The 23,168-nt window shown below is 36.5% G+C and overlaps 1 protein-coding gene across 8 annotated transcripts in view; it reads right to left on the reverse strand.

Annotated features, from left to right (window-relative positions):
* EZH2 (enhancer of zeste 2 polycomb repressive complex 2 subunit) overlaps positions 1-23,168 on the reverse strand; it is a 50,305-nt gene that overhangs the window by 14,774 nt on the left and 12,363 nt on the right. For 2 of the 8 annotated variants that reach the window (XM_066191488.1, XM_066191462.1), the window contains 7 exons: positions 14,349-14,472; positions 13,726-13,854; positions 10,813-10,929; positions 9,310-9,448; positions 7,022-7,165; positions 6,366-6,468; positions 5,635-5,798 (listed from right to left, as the gene is read on the reverse strand). In XM_066191488.1, the coding sequence (XP_066047585.1) occupies positions 5,635-5,798; positions 6,366-6,468; positions 7,022-7,165; positions 9,310-9,448; positions 10,813-10,929; positions 13,726-13,854; positions 14,349-14,465 (913 nt within the window). In that variant the 5' untranslated portion in view covers positions 14,466-14,472. Of the gene's footprint in view, positions 1-5,634; positions 5,799-6,365; positions 6,469-7,021; positions 7,166-9,309; positions 9,449-10,812; positions 10,930-11,266; positions 11,283-13,725; positions 13,855-14,348; positions 14,473-20,233; positions 20,253-23,168 lie in introns of those variants that run through there. The other 6 variants (XM_066191471.1, XM_066191453.1, XM_066191445.1 and 3 more) reach the window with 6 other exon arrangements.

Here is a 23,168-nt window from a genome sequence, read left to right on the forward strand (position 1 = left end):
CTGTTCCTGTCCCTGACAGACTCTGTATAGCTCTGTGAAAGCTGCAGGACAGTGACTCAGAAAGGAGCAGAACTGGGTATGTTACACATGCAACACGAGCATCTTGATAACAGGAGGGCAGAGTTTCCTCCCCATTCTCTTTGCCAGAGCCAGCTCTCCTCCCAGGCAATCCCTGTCTCCCAGCAGGGTGACTTCAGAGAGACCGACTTCTCACAGTTTTGCTGGAAGTCTTGGGAGCTCCTCTGTACCCCTTAGAGAGCTCTTCTGAACCCTGCCACTAGACTCTCACCAAAACTCATACACTCATGCTCCCACATTATATTAGGAGCTTTTTGAGATATTTTCATAAGTTTTCTGCAATTGTTTTTTTAAAAACAACTCATCTGTGCTCAAGGAAAAAAAATTACTTTGTTTTTTATAGAGAGAGATAGATATCAATAAATACCTTTTCCCTCTAAATGTGTTAACAGTGGCATACAGAACTGCGAGGAACAAAAATGAAGAATGGACTGAAATTTAAAAAAGAAGAGACTACTCAGTGTTAGCTGTCTGTTTGCTAATGCTCCATGAAGATGCTCAACTTAAAATGTGCAATTTCCAAACTATGCAGAAGCACTTATGCTGCAGTTTTACCACAGCTGTAGTTGGGCAACTGTAACTGACAGTGAAGGTTATAAAAATTCAGTGAATAAAAAGTGCTAATATGTTCAAAATTAAAGAAATCTATTAATCTAAAAGGGCTGTTCCATACCAACACCTCACACCTCTCCTTCATTAATCCATTTCCTATGCATCTTATTTCCAGATCATGCTCGAGGCTTCTCCCTCTGTGTCCACTATGCTTTAAAGACTCAGCTTTCTAAATGCAGTTCCTTCCCTGTTTAAAGCATGAGGGCAGAGCCCATGTCTTCACAGACAAGGCTTTTAAAAGCAAACTTCATTACAGTTGTCTGGTTTGCAGCATGGCTCTGCAAACACTTGTTTCAGGACCAGTGGGAAGGGTGACCAGTTCCATCTTGGAACCATCACTTCATGTTTCCCTCCCATAAAGGAGGGTGATAAGAAAAATCAAATCATAAGTTCTATAATATTGTGCCTGTATTAATGATAGCAGCACATGGGAACCCTCCAGGAAAGCAATGATCTCTTCCAAGGCTTTCTCAAAATGGTATAAACAATATAAAAGCAACACTAAGTAAACATTATATCCCTTTCTCCAGACAACTATGTTCTATTTTATAAATCTGGAATCACAAAAAAGCTTTAATTTGCTATATATGGGCATATAGATATGTAAATTTTTTTTACAATCAAGTATAGGAATGTAATTTATGTATATTGTTGCCATAAGTGCTCTTTCTTTCCCCAGATTCCAGTCAAAAGCTTTCATTGCTACGTCACTTCTCATGTTTCACAGATCCTTCAAGTGTTCATATATTCTGTAGGTAAAATATATTACACTTTGTTACAATAACAAAGAAACCATGCAATTTAATATCAAGTTACTCCACCTTTTAAGAAACAATGAGATGATGGGAGCCCTTTGCCCAAAATTGGGGGTGGGAAAACTCTCATGTTTTTCAACACTGCATCTTTAAGTTTGCACAGTATACCATTTCATTCAGGGTTTTTTCCACTTGACCGGTTTTTTTTACCTTCTCTTCATACCATAAAGGAAAATAATTTTTCAGCAATGCAGAAGAAAAGTAAACATTTGCAAGCCATGATCTATACCAGACTGCTGCAATGTACAAAAATCAAAGCTATTCTTTTTATGTCACTTGCAGATGCAATCATTTCTCTCACAAATTCATTTGTGCAAGGTCCTAAAATCAGTGTTTTTTTTAAAAACCTGCTTTCCTTTAGAAAATGAAGAAATGCTTAATTTGTAATATAATGAACCAAACCAACTTTTGTTATTTTTAAACCTGTGAGACCTCAAAAATAAGCTACATCTGATACTTAAAATTAAAATAATATCTTGTGTTCAACTAATTAAAAACATGGTACAGTAAGGACAACTACAGTCAAAATCTACCACCTCTATAGCAAGGTATTTTTTGGGGAAGTTTGTTATAAAGAAAGGACCCAGGCCAAGAATAAAACTATTTGTATAGCTGTATTATGAATTTTTTAAAATATTGGTAGTAATCTTTTTCAAAAAAAAACACAGAAAACTTTGTAGAATTTCCTAAACACCTGAAGTCTGTATATCTTTAATGATTTCCTTCAGAGAAATAATTCTAAAATGGTGTCACTAAGCATGTTTTCTGTCTTCAAGATTTATTATCTGTCTCATCCCCAATGGGCTCAATTCTCATTTTCAATAATGTGAAAGTACACAGGCAACAGCTTAGCCTGAAATGTACATTTGCTTCACAGTCAAGCTATTTGGGAAATTCTCCCTACCTGATATTTTTCCTTCTTCTAAATTCTTTGTTAGTCCAGACATTTAGGCATAATTCCTTGCTGTCAGCAAATGAAGTCGGTACACAAGTTTTTTCAGTTATGTCATCACCTGCACATAAAGGGATTGCCAGGTCGTCAAGGGGACTTGACACGTTAAAAATCTAATGATAACGTTTCCTATATTTAACTCAAATGTTCTAGAACAAAGACTGGAAACTCCACAAAATAAGGCTAATCTTAACAAAAATGGAATCTAAGAGGGGGAAATACAAGAAGCAAAACCACACCTAACAGAATTCCTGTATTTTTTTAATTCACTATGTCTTCTCGAGAGATTTACACCTTTCAAAGTACAAATCTGATCACTGTAGCCCACCATATTACCAAAGTAATTCATCAAAAATGTCATCTGCAGAAGCCAGGACATCATCCCACAGCACTTGGCAAGTGCATGAAAGAGAACATAGAGGCAACTGTAGAAATGCAATAAAAGTTAAATTGTTAAATTGTTTCAGAGACACTGAAAATTGCTACTGCAGCCTTCCAATAACCAAAGCAGTTTTGGTTTCTTTTCTTTTCTTTTTTTCTTTTTTTTCTTTTTTTTTTTTTTGATGAGTTACTTATTCCCAGCAATGAGCCTGGCGAATTTTGACCAACAGTCTTAAGATTTCACAGAAAACATAGAGGCTAAACAACTGACTCAGTTTTTAACAAATAAGTTCTGTGCTCTAGACAGACACACAGACAGACAGACACACAGGCAGAAAACAATCCTCTTTCCTTGGTGTAACTACAGACAAAAGCAAAAGGAAGTAATGCATCCAAAGCAGTGAGCAGTCACTGTTGCAGTGGAATTCGGGTATATTTTCAGGGAATAGCAACTGAAGCATCAGTTTACTACATTCAGAGTCCAGTGTTGAGCCCACACAGTGAACGTCAAGAGATCTCTTTGCAGTGATTACATATCAAATACATTATTACCAGACAATGAATGTGCTGCATAGGCTGTCACAAAGAGCACTGTCATAACCAGTAATTTTACCCTCCATCTGACACAATAGTACATCTTGAATGCCTCCACAGTGAGAGTGCTATGCATCCCTCTTTCTATCATGGCTCTGAAATCCTGAAGGGATGATTTGAAGTTTGAGCACTTTTAAGTACGAGGCACAATTTAAATAAAGCCTTGGACATACACCCCTTTGGAAAGAACACCAGCTTGCTTAAGGGACATATCAAAAATCACCAGCAATAAGAACTTATGTAATCTTTTAGCATAAACACTTTGTCTTCCATCTCAAGATATCAAACACAGAAAAAGGAGGCACAGTGCTTTTGGCTCAAAGGATGCCGCTCATGTGAGAACTGAGGTCCTTCAAGCAGTGACTTGGCTCTGGACATTCTCACTGACTGACTCTAGCACCCAAGAACATGACAAAAAGTCCAAGACTGTGAACCCATTCACAGCATTTATATAAAAAAAAAGTCTCTCAGAAATGGTGCTTCTAAACTGTAGTCTGGTAAAATACCAGGTACCCAACATGTAGTCAGCTAAACCTTTCAGTTCTACTTCTGTCAGTCTGCAAAAATGACCATATAGGCAAATCTACATAGACTAATAAAACAGAGTAGTAGTGTGTTTTAGAGGAACCATCATCTCCACTGAAGAATTCCTAAAAGTTTATAAAATCATTGAGACAAATGCCTAAAATCACTGCAGTAGACATATCTGAAGTCTTCAGAAGTGCCACTAGAATAAGGCTGTTCTCACTACATCCAGACAATGCTTTTTTGTTGACTTAAGAATCGAAATTGGCACCCAATCTCTCTGCTAGACTATTGAGAGTGTCAGGAACTCCTAAAACCCCTGCCAGACAAATGGACTGCCAAGAATCAGCATACAGCTTCACTTCCTTGTCCTACAGACTAGGCCTGCACAGGTCACTTCTTGGAATGAGTGTCCAGGCAACTAAGACACCATAAGACCAACAGCTTCACAGAACATACTGTGTTGAAGCTGGCTGGTCAAGGCAGCAACTTACTCCAGAAACTTACTGTTCTTAAACGTTATGCAGAAGTAACAGCTCCCTTTTATTTTTTATTTTGTATTTTCTAGCAAGGCCTGTCAACAGAATATAAGGAGAAAGTGAAACTAACAGACCTAACTCCAAAATGCTCAAGTACTAAAGGAACTAGGAACATGAAAAGCTTCCCCCCTCCCCATCATCTGAGAACAACTCCAATTCCTCCTCAAACTGAAAGGCAACCAAGGGGTATGAAAAAACAGCAGCACTGTGCAAAGTCTTGAGTGTGGAGTACAAATACAGGCAGATTGCATGTGTGCTGGATGAGGAGCTGCTGACAAAGCACAAGGATTCCCAAATGAACATGCACGCGCACTCACGGTGGAACATGCAAATGAACAGCTCAGTCAAAAGCAAAAATTAATTGGATATAGAGGGCCAGTGTAGTGTATACTTGTAGCAGTATACTGCTACAAGCTGAAACCACTTCATATTTGACTGTTAGCTTCCCCTTTACATTTAATTCTCTGTCCAGAATAATTGTCTCAAGTAGCACTTCAGAATCTCTTCGCACTTTGCTAGTGAAAGCCAACATCACTGCTAAGCTCTTGTCAGCTTGTTGGCCCAAAACAATGGGGCAACATGAAAGCAGTTCAGGGGAAAGGACATCACAATTTCTAAAACTCAACTCTCTGAAACAATTCTTCAAATAACCAATATTTGAAAGTAACATGGCAGAATAAAAGAGAAAACTGTTCACGAGTGTTCATTCTCCCTACTGGAAAATGAAGTAAGTCTAATGAATAACCAGGATTTTTTACGGAAAAATACATCCCAATCTCCATGCACAAACTAAGAAAGTGTAACACAGAAACAATAGTAGAAAATAATACCATTTTCTTGCAGACTATATAAAAAGAGAAGAGATGTGACAGATTGGTCCAAGTCAGGAATTCTATACAAAGTCCTAAATGCAAAAAGGATAACAAACTACCCACACAGGTGCATTTGTTTCTCTGAGGTATAGTTTTCACTGCAAAATGTCAACATGTATGAGCTGTTTTCATAATTTTTTAGAGATATTCCTGCTTTTATTTTTTTTCCTCTTTCTTTCCTTCTGCATTGGATCTTATGGTACTTTTAAGTTTTCTGACTTAGAAAAAAAAGTAAGATACATACAAGTACACTTAATTGTACTTACGATGTAAGAAGCAATCATATTTAAAACAGCGTCTACAGAAGAGTGTGTGAAAAGAGTGCAGGCTTTGCTCCCTCTGAACAGATTTAGCATTTGGTCCATCTATGTTCGGTGTGCACTCAGGAGGAAGAGCTCCAGGAAGCTGCTGCTCAGTGAGTTCTTTGTATCTTTAAAGAAAAATAGTAGAATTATTTATTAAGTATAATTTTTTTTATAAAAGTGGTTTTTATTCCAGTACCACTCTGCATTTTTAATGACAACTTTAAAAAAAACCGTAAGAAATATGTGCCAGCTAAAAAGGCCAATCTGTTAGTGATATGACAAGTTATTAATTCCATGCTCATTAATACAAATTGACTAGGAAATAATGCATTTGTTTTCAAGACCATCATGACCTCATACATAGTATCACTAGATCCAAAAAAGGAGATTAGATTTTTTTTTTTAGCAGTAGCTTTTATTTTATCACCTCAAAAAAACACCCAGATTATTAGAGACATACAAGCACCCACTTTTCAACAGTTTAAAAGGAAGGCCAATAAACACTTCTGTATTGTTTGACTGGAGGGAAAGAGCCTTTCAGTGTCATTTCCAGAAGTTACACAAATGCCACAGAACTAGCTGCAAAGGGGACCATTCTTAATCAACAAATATTTAATGAAGGATTTATTTCATAGAGGAATCTTTGTTTCATTAAGCAACACAGCAGTATACCCTAAGAAAAATGTTCTTACTTCTCTTTCAATTCTTCTGCTGTACCCTTGTCTGGAAACATTGAGGAAATGGCTTCAAATATCTTGTCAGAAGGAAATCTCCGAGGTGGGTGGGTTTCTTTATCTGTCAAGGAAGTAAAAAATTTGGAAAAGAAAAAAAATGTATTTCCGCTCCTTTGCTACCTCAAGAAGGTGTTCAGAGAAAGGGGGAGTTTGCCAAAATTCTAATGTAAAAAAGAAGTTTATTTTTAAATCACTTACAATTTTAACTGTTTTAAGTGATCTTTCCTGATGAGAAAAAAATCTACTAGTAAAATTCAGAGAAACCATTATTTCACCAGCAGATGGAGATGGAAATTCAAGACTCTGCCTGCTTTAGAATAATGATACATCATTTTCTGAGGAGTACCAAAGCATTTATTAGACAGATACCTGACTGATACTTGGTGCATTTGACTGCCTCAGTATGCCAATGAACAAAAATGAGCAAAAGTGCCTTTCATGGTGTTCTCAATACAAATCTTGAACTAAATGACAAAGGAGATTATGAAAATTATGCTACTTTAGACTTCAAAACCATCACATAGGAAGATGGGTTTGAACAAACTTATTGAGTGTTAAAAAAAAGTTTTGGGTTTAATTTGTAAAGACTTAAGTCTATCTAAAGATAGACATACCCATCCTGTTACCTTCCCGATCTTTTTGCTTGTCATCTCTTTCATCAGGATTGTCATCTCCATCATCATCATCTTCATCATCACTATATTGACCAAGGGCATTGACCAACTCAACAAATATTTCGTCATTGATAAATCCACATTCTGAAATCCAGCAAAATTGGGAGTGAACAGAAAAGCACAAGCTGTATATGAAATATTTTTAATCCTCTCTACACTTTAATTAAATTAGGGCAAATGCCGTCATTTATGAAAAGCAATTTTGTCATTTTCCCCTCTTAAATTGCAGTGTATGAACCAAGACAAGTTAAAAATGTTCATTATTCATTTCTTAGACTGACAACTGGGAAGTGAAGAAGAAAAATTCCAACGATTTTTTTCCCAATTCCCTGTGATACATGCGTATATAAATCTCTCTTCCTTAGAAGACAAAAAATACTAGCAGCTACATTATTTAAGAGATTTTATGCCAGAATCCCAGTTCCAACATGGTTCGGCAAAGCCAGTCTGGAAATTCATGCTAATGGTCTATAAACTAATCCTTAGGCAACTACAGAATCTCCAGAGAGATTTTTGGTTGGTATCCACTTCCCACAATAGACCCCACTGGCCGGGTGATAAAAAAAGAATAGTTATATACAAAAAATTCAAGAGAAAATTTAAAGATACAATGGCATATATATCTATTTATTAAATTATATTCTGCTGTGAAATTCAGATGGCAGAACAGATTAAACAATAAGGCGTTTCTGCACAAAGGAAAAGTCATAGTTAGTGCTGATAGAGACTATTTTTCAAAAAAAAAAACCAACCATGAACTGTAGTGCTTATTACAATCCTTTTGAACCTGGACTGGTCTGGATGTCAAAATAACTTGACAGGAAATAATAGTTTTATTACTATGTAGACAATAAAAATAGCATTCAGATGTTTTAAACAGACTCTTAATATATACACACAGGTTAGTACAAATGATCTCCCAAAAGTGTAATTACAGAGCTAGTTTAGAATTCTGACTATTTCATGGGAATGCCTCTGGATTGCAGATTCCCACAGTATTTACATTTAATTACAGTCACACAATACTAGTTATTGGGAGACTAAAAAAGTCTTTCTACTTCTAATATATTTTATATATTATGGAGAACCCCTAACATAGTAATTGCCATCATAAACTTGCATCTCAAGATGCCCAAACAGCATTATTTTTAAAGCTGAATTCCTTTAACAATAAATTAAATCAATAACAGAAGACACTTAGTATTAATGTCTTAATTTTGACATATCCAGTTTTCTGACAAGAAAATCAGCAATCAGTAAATGTGTAAAGTTATCCAAAGGCCAAAGCCAACGAAGCATTCCATGTTTCTTATGAAATACAAAGACAGCAGCTATACTGAGGACATTAACAAGTCCAGTGTAGGGCTGAATAGCATTTATTATTGAATCATAGGTTTAACCTCCATGAATGGTACACGATGAACTCAAAAATGTGGTTCCCTTTCTCAGACACTTCAGCATAAACAGGAATGTGAATAATTTCAAGAAGATATTCTCTGTTTGAGTGAAGGGGTGGAGTGTGTGGGTAATATTTCTGTGAAAGGGGAATCACGGTAGTCAAGAAAAACCTCTACAACTGTGAAGCTGAGGCTTGTATAAACCAGTTCTGAGGGAGCACAGAGCAAGTGAAAGGTCGCCACTTCACTGAGACTTCAGCAAAGTGAGAGAGAGATTATACTGCAGGTAGTCCCACACAGAAGAACAGGTAAACTACACCTCAGAATAAATATATATAATACTCCTGTACCAACAGAAGGACACAACTTTGCTCTGTAAGCTGATTTACAGAGAGGGGGTTTTTAACAGCTAGCAAGTTCCTTAAAGAAAGGAAGGGGAAAAAACCCCACAAACATACAAGAGGTTATTCTGTTGAACCACATCTGCAAATATTGTCATTATCAGAGTTTTGCATAATCCTCCTGCCACTTTCTGCTAGGCAGGAAACATACAGACATTACAGTATCATATTCCAAAGCCCTAAGCACAAAATTGACCACAAATCACTGTATGGAATAAGAAAAAAGTTAGTATGTTTAAATTTCTCCACACTACTACCCAAAACTTAGCAGCCTAATGAAAAAGCAGAACAATACATTTAAATCAGGAAGCTTGTTATACCCAATGTTTACACAATGTAGAGGTTGTAGAGATACTACTGTAACAATCACACATCAGGCCTTAAGCAACACTACAACAATAATTTATATAGGAAGAAATGATTAGTATACCTGAGTGTTTGGGCTCACCTCTGTCTCCATGCACTTTCCCATCATAGTTCTTGATCAGTTCCTCAATAAAGGTACCATCCTGGTCAAGCACTTCATCTCCCATATAGGGAATGTTATGTAAAACAGTTTCATCCTCTACCTGGGCACAACAGTGATAAGCAAACAATTTTAAATTCTGTTGTCAAGTGACCAATTCTGCATTGTTTTTCACTATCTACAGGAGTCTGCCTATAACAGTAAATTAACTAGCTTCACTGCTTTAGCCCATTTACCATTAACTAGAAAAACAAATCCCTCAATGACTTTTAACAATTTTTTTGCATTCTTGGTGGCTAGCTCAAAATAACACTAGCTCCTAATCTTAAGGTTAGCAGAGCGTTTTCATGAAGTTTCTTATATGGAAACCCATTAAGTTACCTGGCTTTGGGAAGCTTGCATTTGGTAAATTCATTTGTCCCCCCTTGGTTCTCTCTTACAGTAATGTAGGAAACCACAATAGGAACCACCCTTTCATTGTTTGGCCAGAGATAAGAAAATATGCTGCAAAACGTCTCTAAATTACAGTTGTTTAAAGAGCAAAGAGAGAAACATGCCTGACAATTTAATCTGAACTCCACTGTCCCTTTTTTATGACTGCATAGAGACTAAATGCATTAATACTCCAATGTTTTATCAATAGAATTTTTGGACCTTGATATTCAGCTGCATCTTCCAATGCTACAAAAGAACCTTTTATTGTTAAGAAAACAAACTTTCCTGCTGATCAGGATTCAGTAGCAATCCAAAATATCCAAACACTGTTGAATTGAAAGAAAGCAAGAAGAAAAATGCGTGGAAACGCTCTGTATGTATACTGATAATAAAATTGTTGTTTAAACTACTTTGTAACAATTATTATCAAAATAACTAGTCAGCAAAGGTGGCCATATACAAAATGATGTGACAAAGATTTGCAATAAGCTGAGTTTTTCAAAAAGTCAAATACGTATATCAGAAATCAAATGTTATGGTTTAGTGAAGCTAATCTGAAAAAAATAAAAGGGGATACTCAGATATGAGAATGACCATTATGTGGGAAGACTATTTCAGGATTTAGTTCCCTTTATTCCACAAGAACTACTATTCTGTTACAGTTACATTGGTTGATTGCCTTATATTAATGCATTCATATCCCCCAGAAATAATTTCTCACTACACTAATTAAACACTTTCACATAAAGCTCTAATTGTTAATAGCCACAAAAGACAATAGGTCACTTGAATTACATAAACTTTACAGCAAGATTTTAGAGATACTTAGGTACGTTGAGGACAGAGATTCAGTTTGCAAACTTACGTTTTTATTTATTTTATTTGGGGGAGCTTATTTCTGATTATTACTGCCCTATTACCAATACCTAAAGTAGGGAGGGTAACTGGCAAAAGATCTCGCTGGCATACTTCTAAAATTAACACCTCCCTTTTCTCCCCACCTTTCTTCTCCCTACACTTGCTTAAACTTACCATAAAATTCTGTTGAAGGGGAGACCAAGAATACATTATAGGCACAGAAGCAACAGCATTGAGAGTCTTCAGTGGGATGACTTGTTTTGGAAAATCAATGTCACTGGTAACAGAGCACTGAAAAAAGAAGTTGAAGTTACACTTACATAGCAACGTCAGGGAAAAAAACCAAACAAAATAAACACAGAACACTCTACAATGTACAAAATTCAAAGAGTTTCTCAAAATTAGCCATACCAACCTTTGACAAATGAATCAAAATTTTAAGGCATAATAGGAAAATAAGTTTTAGCAAGAGAAAAGGACCTCAAAAATTATTTCTATGTCAATACCTTTGCTAATAGATCACGATGGGGTTTTTCCATTTAATAATAAGTGGTTGTGATAGTATTTTACTCAGACTATTCAAACTGCAGTACAAATTAGATTTGGTATCTCAAAACAGATTTAGTACCTGTTGCTGCTGCTACTCTGAGGTTAGTGTATTTACTCAGACCATCTGAGAGGCAAGTGAATTCCCCTAGCTTCAGATCAATACACTGCAGAAATCACATATTATTTATGTTATAAAAATAAATATAATTTTACTTTAATGCCAGCAAGACACCTTATATAAATAAAAATTCCACATGTCTTTTCAATTCCTGCTTTGTTTCCCAATTATTGTCTTGTTTATCTATCCTCAGGCCTTTCATTATGTCCACTGCTTGCAAAGGAAAAATGAAAATTAACTCTTAACATGTAACACTGGATACATCAATGAATTTTTCAGTTACAGCACTTCTGTTTTGGATATTCAGAGATTTATGTAGCCTCCAAAGGATAAACAATGCATGGAAATACAACAAGTCAGTTATTCTTGCATCTAATAATCAATGGTTAACAAACATAGATCAACTTTTCTCAAATACTTGGACTGCAGTATGAAGAACTCCAGGAAAAAAAGTTACAAGCAAAAGCAGACAGGAACATACAAAGCTAGAGGAAGTACAACAAAGATTTGGAGATAGGTAAAACAAAGTTTAGAACAGCTATCATAGCTACCTGAAAGGAAAAAAGGAAGTGGAGACAAAAGATCTTTCTCCTTTCCAGAAGGGAAAGATGAACAGAGCTTCACATTTCTAAAGAAATACACAAAGTAATGTAACAAACAATATACAGAGACAGTACTCTGGCAGAATGACACAAGCCAGATTTATTTCTTTTCTTTTTAATCTGCAGCAAATGAAATTAGATTTCTGCTGTGTATATTAATATTCTAGACACCGTCCTATGCTACCACTTCATTCCCATTTCAGGTTAATGTTTAATTTTCTAACTAGCAGCCACCTAGCATATTTTTCATGCATTTTTAAAGCAAAATACCAAAGTAAAAGCTTTAACTTCTTTTATCTTTGGAACTAGAAGTCTCGGGCTGACAAATGGACTATGTCGAAGTGATTCAGTGTTTGGTACTAAGCCTCAGTTATGCTGCTCTGTTGTTCTGGTATGGAACTCAGGTTAGTATCTGGTAGGCCTGCACAGGGCATGCTCGCCACTTGATGCTGACTGTCAGCAGCAATGCCCTGCACTCTCCACCAAACACAGGAAGGCTCTCACACAACCTTTCTATTTCTAGCCAGAGTCTTATGCAACTCTGAAGAAATTCAGCATATTGAGAGAAGAAGATTTAAAAGTAATCTTTTAAAGTCTCCACCATTTTTTCATCTCACTTCTCTCACTATAAACTATGGCAACCTCAAATCAAGCATTAGAGTTCTGATTCATGAGACAGAGACTGGATTGATTGTAGTAATTAGTGTGCTCTATCAATACAGCCAGGAAATGAACACGAAGAATAGTGAACACCACACTTGAAAGAAAAGAATAAAGAAAGAGGAACAATCTTCTACTAACAAAAAAAGTGAAAATGGGATGTGTACAATTTGTGTGTCAGTTGTGTCAATTATTATCAGTTCTGATCCCACACAATAGCTAGAGCTGTACATGAGTAATTGCATATTCAAGAACATTTAAAAGAGAACACCCGAAGGTCCTCAACTCCTTGCATTTGAACATGCATGCACACAAATGCACCTCTGTGACACTCTCCCAACTCCCCAGTTCGCCACTAAAATTTTAGGAAAAAGCTGCAAATTTCTTTGAGGATAAAGTACCTTGGCTTGCTTTTTTAACCTGTTCACAGTAAAGTCTTTTCATTCTCACCCTACTGCAAAGAATACACTTTTCAGATTACAGATAAAACATCTTCAAACTTGTTAAGTGTGAAGAAGTGCCTAAAGAGCAACTTAGAAATAAGGTAAATCAAGCTGAGATGAATATAGAAAGCTGGAATGGGCTTAAATGACTGTTGAAGCTACGATGACACAGGACACAACCCTGAGTAACATGCTCTAGGAAAAACCCTGCTTGAGCAGAAAAGCTGCACTAGATGAGATCCAGTGATCCCTTCCAACCTTAGCAATTCTGTGGAAACCAGTTTAGGTGCTCAAATGATGCCACAATTATGGAAGTGTTTTTCACAAATTTAGCATCCAATCTGCTTGTGCAACGCAAGGATTCATTAATCTAACTCAAACAAGAGCAAGAGTAAACTCCCAGTACCACGCAGACAGAACAGTTTGATTAAAGGATGCCGAGGTATGATCCAATCATTATCAGAAATAAAGAAGTTTCACTTTTGTGTGTCATTCAAAGCCAGGTAGCCTGCTACATATTTATTGCTTTGCAGAAGTCATACGATCAAAGTACACAATAAATAAATTCTTTAAGACACTCACACAAAACACATTGAGCCGCCAAGTCATATCATGCTGAAAAAAAAAATATAAAGAACAGCCAACTTTCCAGTAATAAAACGAAAACGTGCTAACAACCTTGTAAGTGGAATTACCACAACACATGTTAACCAACCTCCCTGGTCCCGCGCAATGAGCTCACAGAAGTCATGATGTGAACAGGCTGTATCCTACGTTGTTTCCATTCTTGATTTAAGATTTCAGTTCTTTCCAGTATCTTCTGACGATTAGAATTAAACATACTCTAAAAATTAACCACAACATTATAAATGAATTAAAAACTCTATATTCATCTGTTAGCATCTTAAGGCATTCTCATATTTAACTAGACACATTATAACAAAAAAAAGTACTCAAAACATACAAATTTAGTTTAAATGTCAGTGAGGTGCAATATAGTTCATTATCCCTTTCTTCAATTCATACCATGTTCTCGCATTTAGACTCACACACTTAGCATGCAACTAAATTCTAAATGGAATTTGGAAGAGTATGCCGCTAAAGAAGTTACCATATTAGCTCTCCACAACCTCTTCCGATACTTAACATTCTTGACCCAATCACATATAAATGTGATCATACCTGTTTATAAGACCACAGAGTTAAGACAAGTTCTCAGTAGGTTGACATTGTATTCAAAGAAATTGTTATAGCAAGTGTTAACTGTAGGACACATACTTCAGAAAATAATCAATACTTTCAAAATTTTATAAGCAATAGAATCAAAAGAAAAAGTACCTTTACTTCATCAGCACGTCGGAACCTCTTGAGCTGCCTCAGTCTCATATATTCTGATTTTACACGTTTTCTCCAGCAAATTGGTCCCTTCTCAGATTTTTTTCCGGTTTGACCCATGATTATCCTACAAGAGACAATGACACGTTTATATTACCAAATCTGACGCCACTGCTTACAGAAGAAGTTAGATAGGAAAACAACATTCCTTAAAGATCTTTCATATCCAATTCTTTTAATTCCTTCCAATCACACACATGCAACATCATCCCAGTCCAACAGAAAAAAAAAAAAAAAAAAAGGAAAACATAGTGATAGGAACCACCAAACAGTAATTCTAATTGCAAATCAGTGGACCCTTCACATTTGCACTTCTAATGCCTCTATACAAAAAGGTATCTGATGGATTTAAAGGGGTGAAGAGGAATAAATCAAGATTCCCACTGCAAAGATACACACTGGAATCCTTGCAAGTAGCCTTGCAAGTTAACTTTTGGAGAACTATGTTCAGGGCAGACAAACCTTTTCCTCCTTGCATGAAGGGTCCCCTTCACTAAGACACCAACTCCTACAATAGACTTCTGGAGTTGACGTCAAGTAGAAAGAGGTCCCCCAAGGAGTACTCAGTCCTTCCACCCAGCCCCTCAAGTGTGAAAAAATTGTAGAAATTCAAACAATGAGTTTTGAAACAGCCAGAATAAGAGACTTTGCTCTTTTTTTCAAGTATTCTATAAGACCGCAAGCTGCCCACTGATTCCACTTTACTGATCACCCTCCTAGTGCCAAGCGGTTCATTTTTACGTTACAGGACTGTTGGCAATGAAGTTGTATTTTTATGTTATAATCCAAATGCCTTGCTGGAATATGCCAATCTGCTCCGTATTTTTCAAAATAAAGGACCGTATGCTACAGTTATGCTGGCAATGACTATTTTGACAGCATCCTGAAACTAAACCGCTACATCAAAGACTGGCTCCTTCTCAAGAGCTGCATTGTAAAACCTACAATATTCCACTGAATAGCTCAAAATATCATTCACATGGACTAAAAGGCTAAAACATCCAGCTGTCCAGGGTTAATACATTCTCAAACAAGCATAATCAGTTTCAGCAGAAACAATTCCAGCCCTCCTAATTATCAAGGCAGGTCAAAGTGAACAGAAGTGTCATCATTGGGCTCAAATCCAATGCCCAGTGCTACCTTCACTGCCCCACACTAAAGCTCCCCTCACAGTCATAACTACAGCTTTTTGCAAGTTACTCGAAGCTTGCTGCTCTATTTTCAGCAGTTCTGCAGAGGTCAGATTTAAGTTCCACTCGACTTGATGATGATGATGATGAGAGGAAGAAATCAATACAGAACCTGTTTATTCTCAGGACTATGCATTCATTTACAGTGAACAAAAAAGTTCTAAGTCTACAACAGCCTGAACCCATTTTCATGCAAGACTTAATAAGATTTAATAATAATATTTTGCAAGAAAAAATGTTGGGGTTTTAGATTTAGGATGAAAACATAATATACAAACAAATAGCAGAATTGCAAACCCAAATCATGGGAAATATCCTTTGAGGAAAAAGACACAGGATACAAATAGCTACATAATGCACCTGACTAGACAGTGGGTGGGGATGGAGAACCACCATGAGGAGATAAATCTAGAATAAAGCATCAAACACAGTTACCCTGCTTCCATGCACAAGACAGCAAGTAAATTCCACCTGTACCTCATTCAGCACAACCCTAGTGGTTACAAAAGATAATAAATAAAATGATACTTTTAAAAAAATCCTGGACCATTCATGTTAGAACTCAGACAAGAAAATCAGTGATTCAAAGTGCACTATGATAGTGATTAAAGAGCAGCATAAAAGCATTATAAAGTATAGAAAATACACTGCATCATATGCTAAACTAAGCAAAGTAAAAATATTGAAAAACAACCCGTTAACTGGAAATAAATTAGAAATAGAATAACTACCATTAAAGAACAGACAACCTCAATTTGTAAGCAGTACAGATCTTCAAAATTGCTTCAGTTACTATTCAGCCAAAGGACATGGAAAAAGTATCAATGAACTCAAATGATAAATGAAAGCTCAGCTGACAATACTGAAGTAACATAGCCTATAAAACTGAAACACAAATTACATTTACTTACTCTAATACTGTCCCAAACACAGCCCTTCTTATTCTAGTTTCCTGGAAAATAACTAATGACACTGGCTTAAAAAGAGCTTTCTTAACTGAAATTAAATTGCCAGATAAACCCTGCTCATCAGAAGCAGATCTATAAAGAAATCACATATAATTGGATTAAAAACAACAAACAGACAAACCCAACAGAATTTCCATCTTTCTTTCCTACAACTTAAGTACAGCCTCAAGAAGACCCCACAAACAAGGGATTTAAGACCTGAGAGAAATATATCCCCATTAAAAAAAAAAAATCTAATCTATTCAATTTTCCAGTAATGAAAATCACTGTTATGTGTTGTGTGAAAATGGTAATAAAACAGTGCTTCATAAGAAAATTAGTACTTCCTTTTAAAACAGCATAACTTACACTTGGGTAATTAATCTGAAAACAAACATAAGAACAGTCTCCTCTTGCAGTACTTTCAAGTTGCTATCTGGGGTACAGCACAGACAACTTAATGACCAAGGCACCAAATACCACATAGAAAATAAAAATAAAATATAAAAAAAAAAACATCCCTCTGCTGCTTACATTAAGTTACAGCAAGAAAAAGTTCTCCTACATAAATCCATGATGTTAATGTGCAACAGTCAGTGGAATATACATCATACATTAAGTCCAATGTGTATAAACAAATTAGAAACTACATCTGAAATGGTAAGCCCATATTAAGAGAAAAAGCACTTTGTGGAAAGGACACATATGCACAGAGAGTATAGAAAAACTGTATCTAAAGAAAAAAAGTGTCCTGGATGCATGTTTGTAAAAAAATTTCAGAGACTGTCAAAATTAATATATTGCTGGTCTCTGAGCAGCAGATCCAAGTGAACCTTGTTTACAGATTTTTGGGCAGCCTAACATAACCAAAGTAGAATTACATGTACTGTGGTAGGAGACAATTGGTTTTGTGTACCAAATCTAAGAAGAAAAGTACAGAATAAAAATAAACCAAAGCGGGGGCCAGAGCAGGAAGAGCATATTCAGAGAGTTAATTCTCATACTGCAATTGATCTACCATCTTCACATTAGGACTAGAGACAAATGTCACTGATGATTCCTCATGTCAGTTCAAAGGCTGTCCCCAAAACTTTTAATTTAAGAAGTTAGACCTGAGAAACTGAGATACGAAGTTTCACAGGCAAGGAAAGCCAGTGCTGTGGAGCAAAAATCAAGAACTATGAAAGTAGGGCACTGTACACTACTTCCCATCTCTGACAGCAAAAGTAATTTGGAGAATTAAAATAATTCAGGGAAATGTCAATATAAACTCAATCTCTGGGGCAAGTTCAGGGCTGCAGATGCTATCTCAAGCCTACTAGTGGTCTACTTGCCTGCTACCTGTGTGTAAGACAAACCCCACCCAAATCACTTTCTTGTGCACATAAACAGTAGAACCGGTGGAAGTACTCTGAACTGTAACACACTACACAGTTCCCACTTTGCTAGATAAGACAAAAAACCTGCACTTTTTCCTTAAACTACGTTGTATCAGAGTCACAGGTAGGACTGCAGAGTAGAGAAGCTAGTGAATGTTAAGATCAATTTGTCAGAAATAGTCAACTTTTCATACAAAGTTTCAGAATATTCCCTACAGCAGCTGAAGTGGCACAAGCTAAATCCCATTTGTCTGAGAATAGTTAAGCCTGTCTTAAGACAGCACAGTTTGAAATCGTTTCCATTTAATAAATAAAACATGATACTGATTGTCTTAGCTCAATGGTCTGATTCCGAGAGCCCCTAGGCCTTGTCCCTCTTCTCCGTCCCCATTTCCCCTTCTGAATCCCACCAGTTGTTTGTATTGTTTTAAAATCTTATTATTTCCCTTTTTTTTTTAATTCTTTTGATTAAAATGACCCAGAGAAACCATCTAACTGCCAAAGAGCCAAGTCCTGAGAAGTTGTATCCACACAAAAAAAAACCCAAAAAAAACCCCACAAACCCACCACCTATGTAGCAGACAACTCAGTTATTTGTGGGCAGAATATTGCCTCTCCAGAAGAGATACAAAGAAAGCAGGCAAAACTCCAAAGCAGTGATACTGTTTCTAGAGAAAACTCTTCTCCCAGAGCTCACTATGACTTCCAAGCAAAACCTCAGCTAGCCCGGCCTGATCTCACCTGGCATCACAGTAGGGAGGGAAACTCCCCACATCCTCTTTGCAGAAGAGGGAAAGCTGAGAACTGCCGCATTCCACACTGGGCAACCACCCCAATGCCATGAGAAAAAGAGAAATAATTATACTAACAAGTGGACGAATGTTATTGCAGACCTGAACCAAGTAACAAATAAAAACTAACAAAGCTAACCCCTCTTAAGGAGAACAATAAGGGGGTGTAACAACAATAAGGGGGTATAAGGAATGAGACACAACAAAGACACCTAAACACTGATTTAAAAGAAAAGACTACAAGAAAATAGAAACAAAGACATAGCTGTTCTTTTCAGTTTCTACTCATACTTGCATATCTGGAAATTATAAACAAAAAATGGCCACGTCTTACAGCATATACATTTGTTTCTTAAAGAAACCCTGCTGAGCATTTCATAATTCTTTACAAGACCCACATCTTTACAGTAAGTTTTTAAGAAAATTCATGCCCGTATGCTTAAATCAGGCAACCCTTACTTTCAGCAGACAAATTGCGTACAATACATCTAGGATTCACAATGAGACAAAGAAGTGTAGAACAATTTCAGCTCAAATTGCGCCTGTTTTGCCTACAGAACATAGAAACAGCCTTATTTAAACACAACGTCCTATTTTTCTTTGATCATTCTGGCAATATCCATCAGTGACAGACAAGAACACACATAATTCTCTAAATTAGGCAGCCTATTCAAACAGTCATACGGCTGTCAAAAACTATATTTAAGCTCCTCTGGCTACCATGCCAAATTTCAGGAAAAAAAGATAAATTAATGAAAATTTTCAACTGAGAACCATGGGAGAACAAATGAGGGAGCTTGCCCTTTTAAAAGAACACTATTAGTTTGTAATTGTGCTTAATATTACACAGTATTTTAAACTGTAAAAATGCTACATTATCTTCCCACTACTCAGGATTCCTATTTGGAGATATTTAGGAGTAAAAATATACTTTGTACAGTATAGTATAGTTTACAAGTTCTTTTTTTTTTAAATTAATTAATCTACACTCATAAGGTTATTCACATACTTTAAATATATACTAATATAATACAGCACTTCAGAGCACTCTTAACCACCAGTTTCAGTGCAGGGGGTGGGAGGACAGCAACATTCGAGGAGAATGTAAAACCCAGCGGAGAAACTGCATTTGAAATCTGATGCAAACAGAATAATGAAATAAGTAATCATGAGGTTTTTTAATGCCTAAAGTAGTGGGAGAGCAATGAAGGTATAAAATAGTTCAGATGGGGGGGCATGAGCGGGCAGGGGAGAAGTACTGCTTCTACCTCTCAAAAAGCCAAATGCTTTCACACACGCTGGAGGTCCAAAGGAATGTATTTAACTGCAGGACCCTGCTCAATGGATGATCCCACAGTGCTGCTTCATCTTCCTTCCAGCTCACCTCCAGCATGCCCACAGCCCTGTCTACAGTGACCTGCTGCCACTGACTGGAAAGCTCAAAGCCTGCACCTGCGCTGTCATGTCAAACACTATACCCTCACTAATTTAGAATCAATATTACATCATGAAGGTACTCACCGAAGTAACTTCCTCAGCAGCAATGGCATCTAACCCACCTTCCCCAACTATCCCACCCTTCCCAACTCCTTATTTTCACCCCAGGACAGCTCATTAACTAGATTCAACTGACCAATGATAAATAAAACTCACAATTGCAATTGTTTTCAGAAACACAGATGAGTTTCACGAACCCATCCACAGCTGTGGCATCCTCTGCACAACTATAAAGCAGGAAGAATTTTGCAGAAAATCAGGCCAACACTAGAGAAAAATTAGTGCAGGCAGTGAAACCACAAACAGGCACTGGTTTTGTACATCATTTTGCTCTGGAGTGGCAGGCATGCTCTTCAGCTGTAAGCCATTATCAGATCCAGACAGCATACAAGTCTTTCAGCCTGAGCTTATGTAACCTGACTAATGGACAAATTATTATATAATAAACCCTACCTGAAGTCAACACAGAACTCTTTCAAGCATCTACAGAACTTAAAGAGAAAAAAAAAAAACCAAACCAAAGAAAACCAACCACACCCCACCACACTCTTTTATGTTTTTTCACAAACAAAAAAAAAAAATTTTACTTGGGCAGCAGAATTTAGGACAACTTTCACATTCAACCCAAAATTGCAGAATTTTAGCAACAGAAGGGATTAACAACATTTTTCCACCTGCAAAAGTACAGTACTTGCTAGAAAACAGGAAAAAACCAAATATCCCCACAAAGAATGCACTTCAAGTATCAAAATTCAATGAGCTAAGCTTAGACCTGAAGTTGTTAACTTTACCAAACTACCTCACAAAGAACTCATATTTTTGTTACAGGATTTTACACAGCACAATACAATAAAACGATTGTTCAACTGCAGCTGTTTTTCAGATACGTTTAACTAAACTTTACTGCTTAGAAACTCTTAGAAATTTCCTTTTAGTATTCTGTTTCGTGTCCCTAAATGCAAAACAAGTTAATACAGTCCATGAACCTATCCTAAATCTTTCCAGAGTAAGCAGCTTCCAGAACTCTTACTACAACTATCAAGCACCTGAAAAAAAAAAAAAACAATCCAATAAACCAATAAAACACATACATAAAACCAGACTTCAAAAAAACTAACTTGAAAATTAATGCTCTAATCTATCAGATCTGTCTTCTGCATGTATATCACACTTTTTTTAATAACACAGAAAGATACATTTAAAAAAAAAGTTTGAAACCCAATATTCTTCTTTTGGATTAAGTAAGAAAAATTGTTTAGTTGTGATTTCAGAGCTGCTATGTCTTTCCACATTAAGTTATGCAAGCTGTAGGTGTGGGGGGGAGAGGAATGACACTTACAGAAGCTCAAAGGGCTTTTTACCTATGCTATTACAGCAAACACACAAAAAGATATGACTAGAAGTTTTATAGTTGTCATTCTGCTTTCTGGATTTTCTAAAGCAAAAAACCTCATGGTTTTCTTTCAAACTTATCTAAGTAAAATACCACATTCTCATTTCCATGGGAAGAAAAATATTCCCAAGGCCACTGTCAGCTTGGGTATTTCAGAGCCCAAACTAGACCAACTAACAAAAATCTCTGGAATACAACATAGACAAGATTAATACAGTTTATTAATAATATTTCACTACAAAAACAACTACAGCACATATAGTCTTCTACAGAAATAATCAGAAATGCAGATGGGAATAAACTGTAGTGGGTTTTTATTATTTTATACCACAGAAATGTGGTATTTTAAGTTTGTAGTACAGTTCAACCTCTTTTTAAAGAAAAAATATCTAAAAATACTTATATATATGCTTTAAAATTTGAATCATGTTGTTATTCCATATGCTGAAGTACTATATCATTAAAGGCAGCTTAAATTTCAAGAAATAACTTACATCAAATGCTACCATCAGTTCAACCACCTTCCTTAAATGCTATTTGGTGTCAGTTTGACCTGGAAAAGACATCACCTGTCCACTGTATCAGTGGTCACTTATTTCTACTTCTACACAGCCTTCTACTGTGAGCGCTTAAGTGCTTATGATTCTGTAATCAAACTAGGTCAGGAGGGAAAAAAAAAAAAATCTATCTGAACAGCCCAGAAAATGAACGTACTTGGTTTTTAAATACATTTTTTCAACGAAATCAGCTCCACATGCTGGTTTGCTCAGCAGCCACAGATTTGCTCAATTTGTTCAAGCCATGAATTCTTGAATCCACACAAGGGGCAGAAGGGCAACATTGGGGCAGAAACAAGAGGCAAAGAACTAAAATTGGAGAATGCAACAGTTCAGGCTTCAACACAAGTGTTTGTCAAACCATGCCATCTCTCTGACACTCAGTTGTGCTGGTACAGAAAAAATATTGTTAAAAAAAAAGAAACAGGAAACATTTATTAAGCCATCCACGCCAGCTGCGCCACTCTTTGTGCAGATAAAGGCCAGCAGCTTGTATTTGCCTACAAAGGCTTAACCAGTACCAGGTTCTCTTTGGAAGTATCTAAAAGAAAAAGATCAGTTTGTTAACTGATCTAAGCAGGTAACCCCAAACATTTCATCTGTTCTTCCTCACTCTGACAGGCATCAGTGGTTGTGGACGATGTAGGTTAACAAAACACTCACGATCAGCTCTGACAATTACATGTTTGGCAAGAATGGTCTTGATCACTGAAGAGGTGGAATTTTTTACAGGCTATTATCAAGACAAAACTATTAACTGTAACTAATCTGATGGAAGGAGGAGAACCATCAATAGCCTCAGACATACCAATGCCAGCCCCAAACTGAGGAGCAATGATTGTGTGTGAAAATTCACAATATTTCCTCTTTTTCCACCTCAAGTTAGCAGAAAACCCCTGGCTTGCAAGTAGAATTAAAAACCTGTTCTGCAGTGTGGGTCACAACCGCAGCCAAGACATTTTAGTGCCAGCCCTCACATCAACACAAACTGGTGGTGGCTATAGGCTTT

Source organism: Chamaea fasciata, unplaced genomic scaffold (genome assembly GCF_029207755.1).
Source record: "Chamaea fasciata isolate MVZ Bird 193981 ecotype frontalis unplaced genomic scaffold, bChaFas1.0.hap1 SCAF_1, whole genome shotgun sequence".
Classification (NCBI taxonomy): Eukaryota; Metazoa; Chordata; class Aves; order Passeriformes; family Sylviidae; genus Chamaea; species Chamaea fasciata.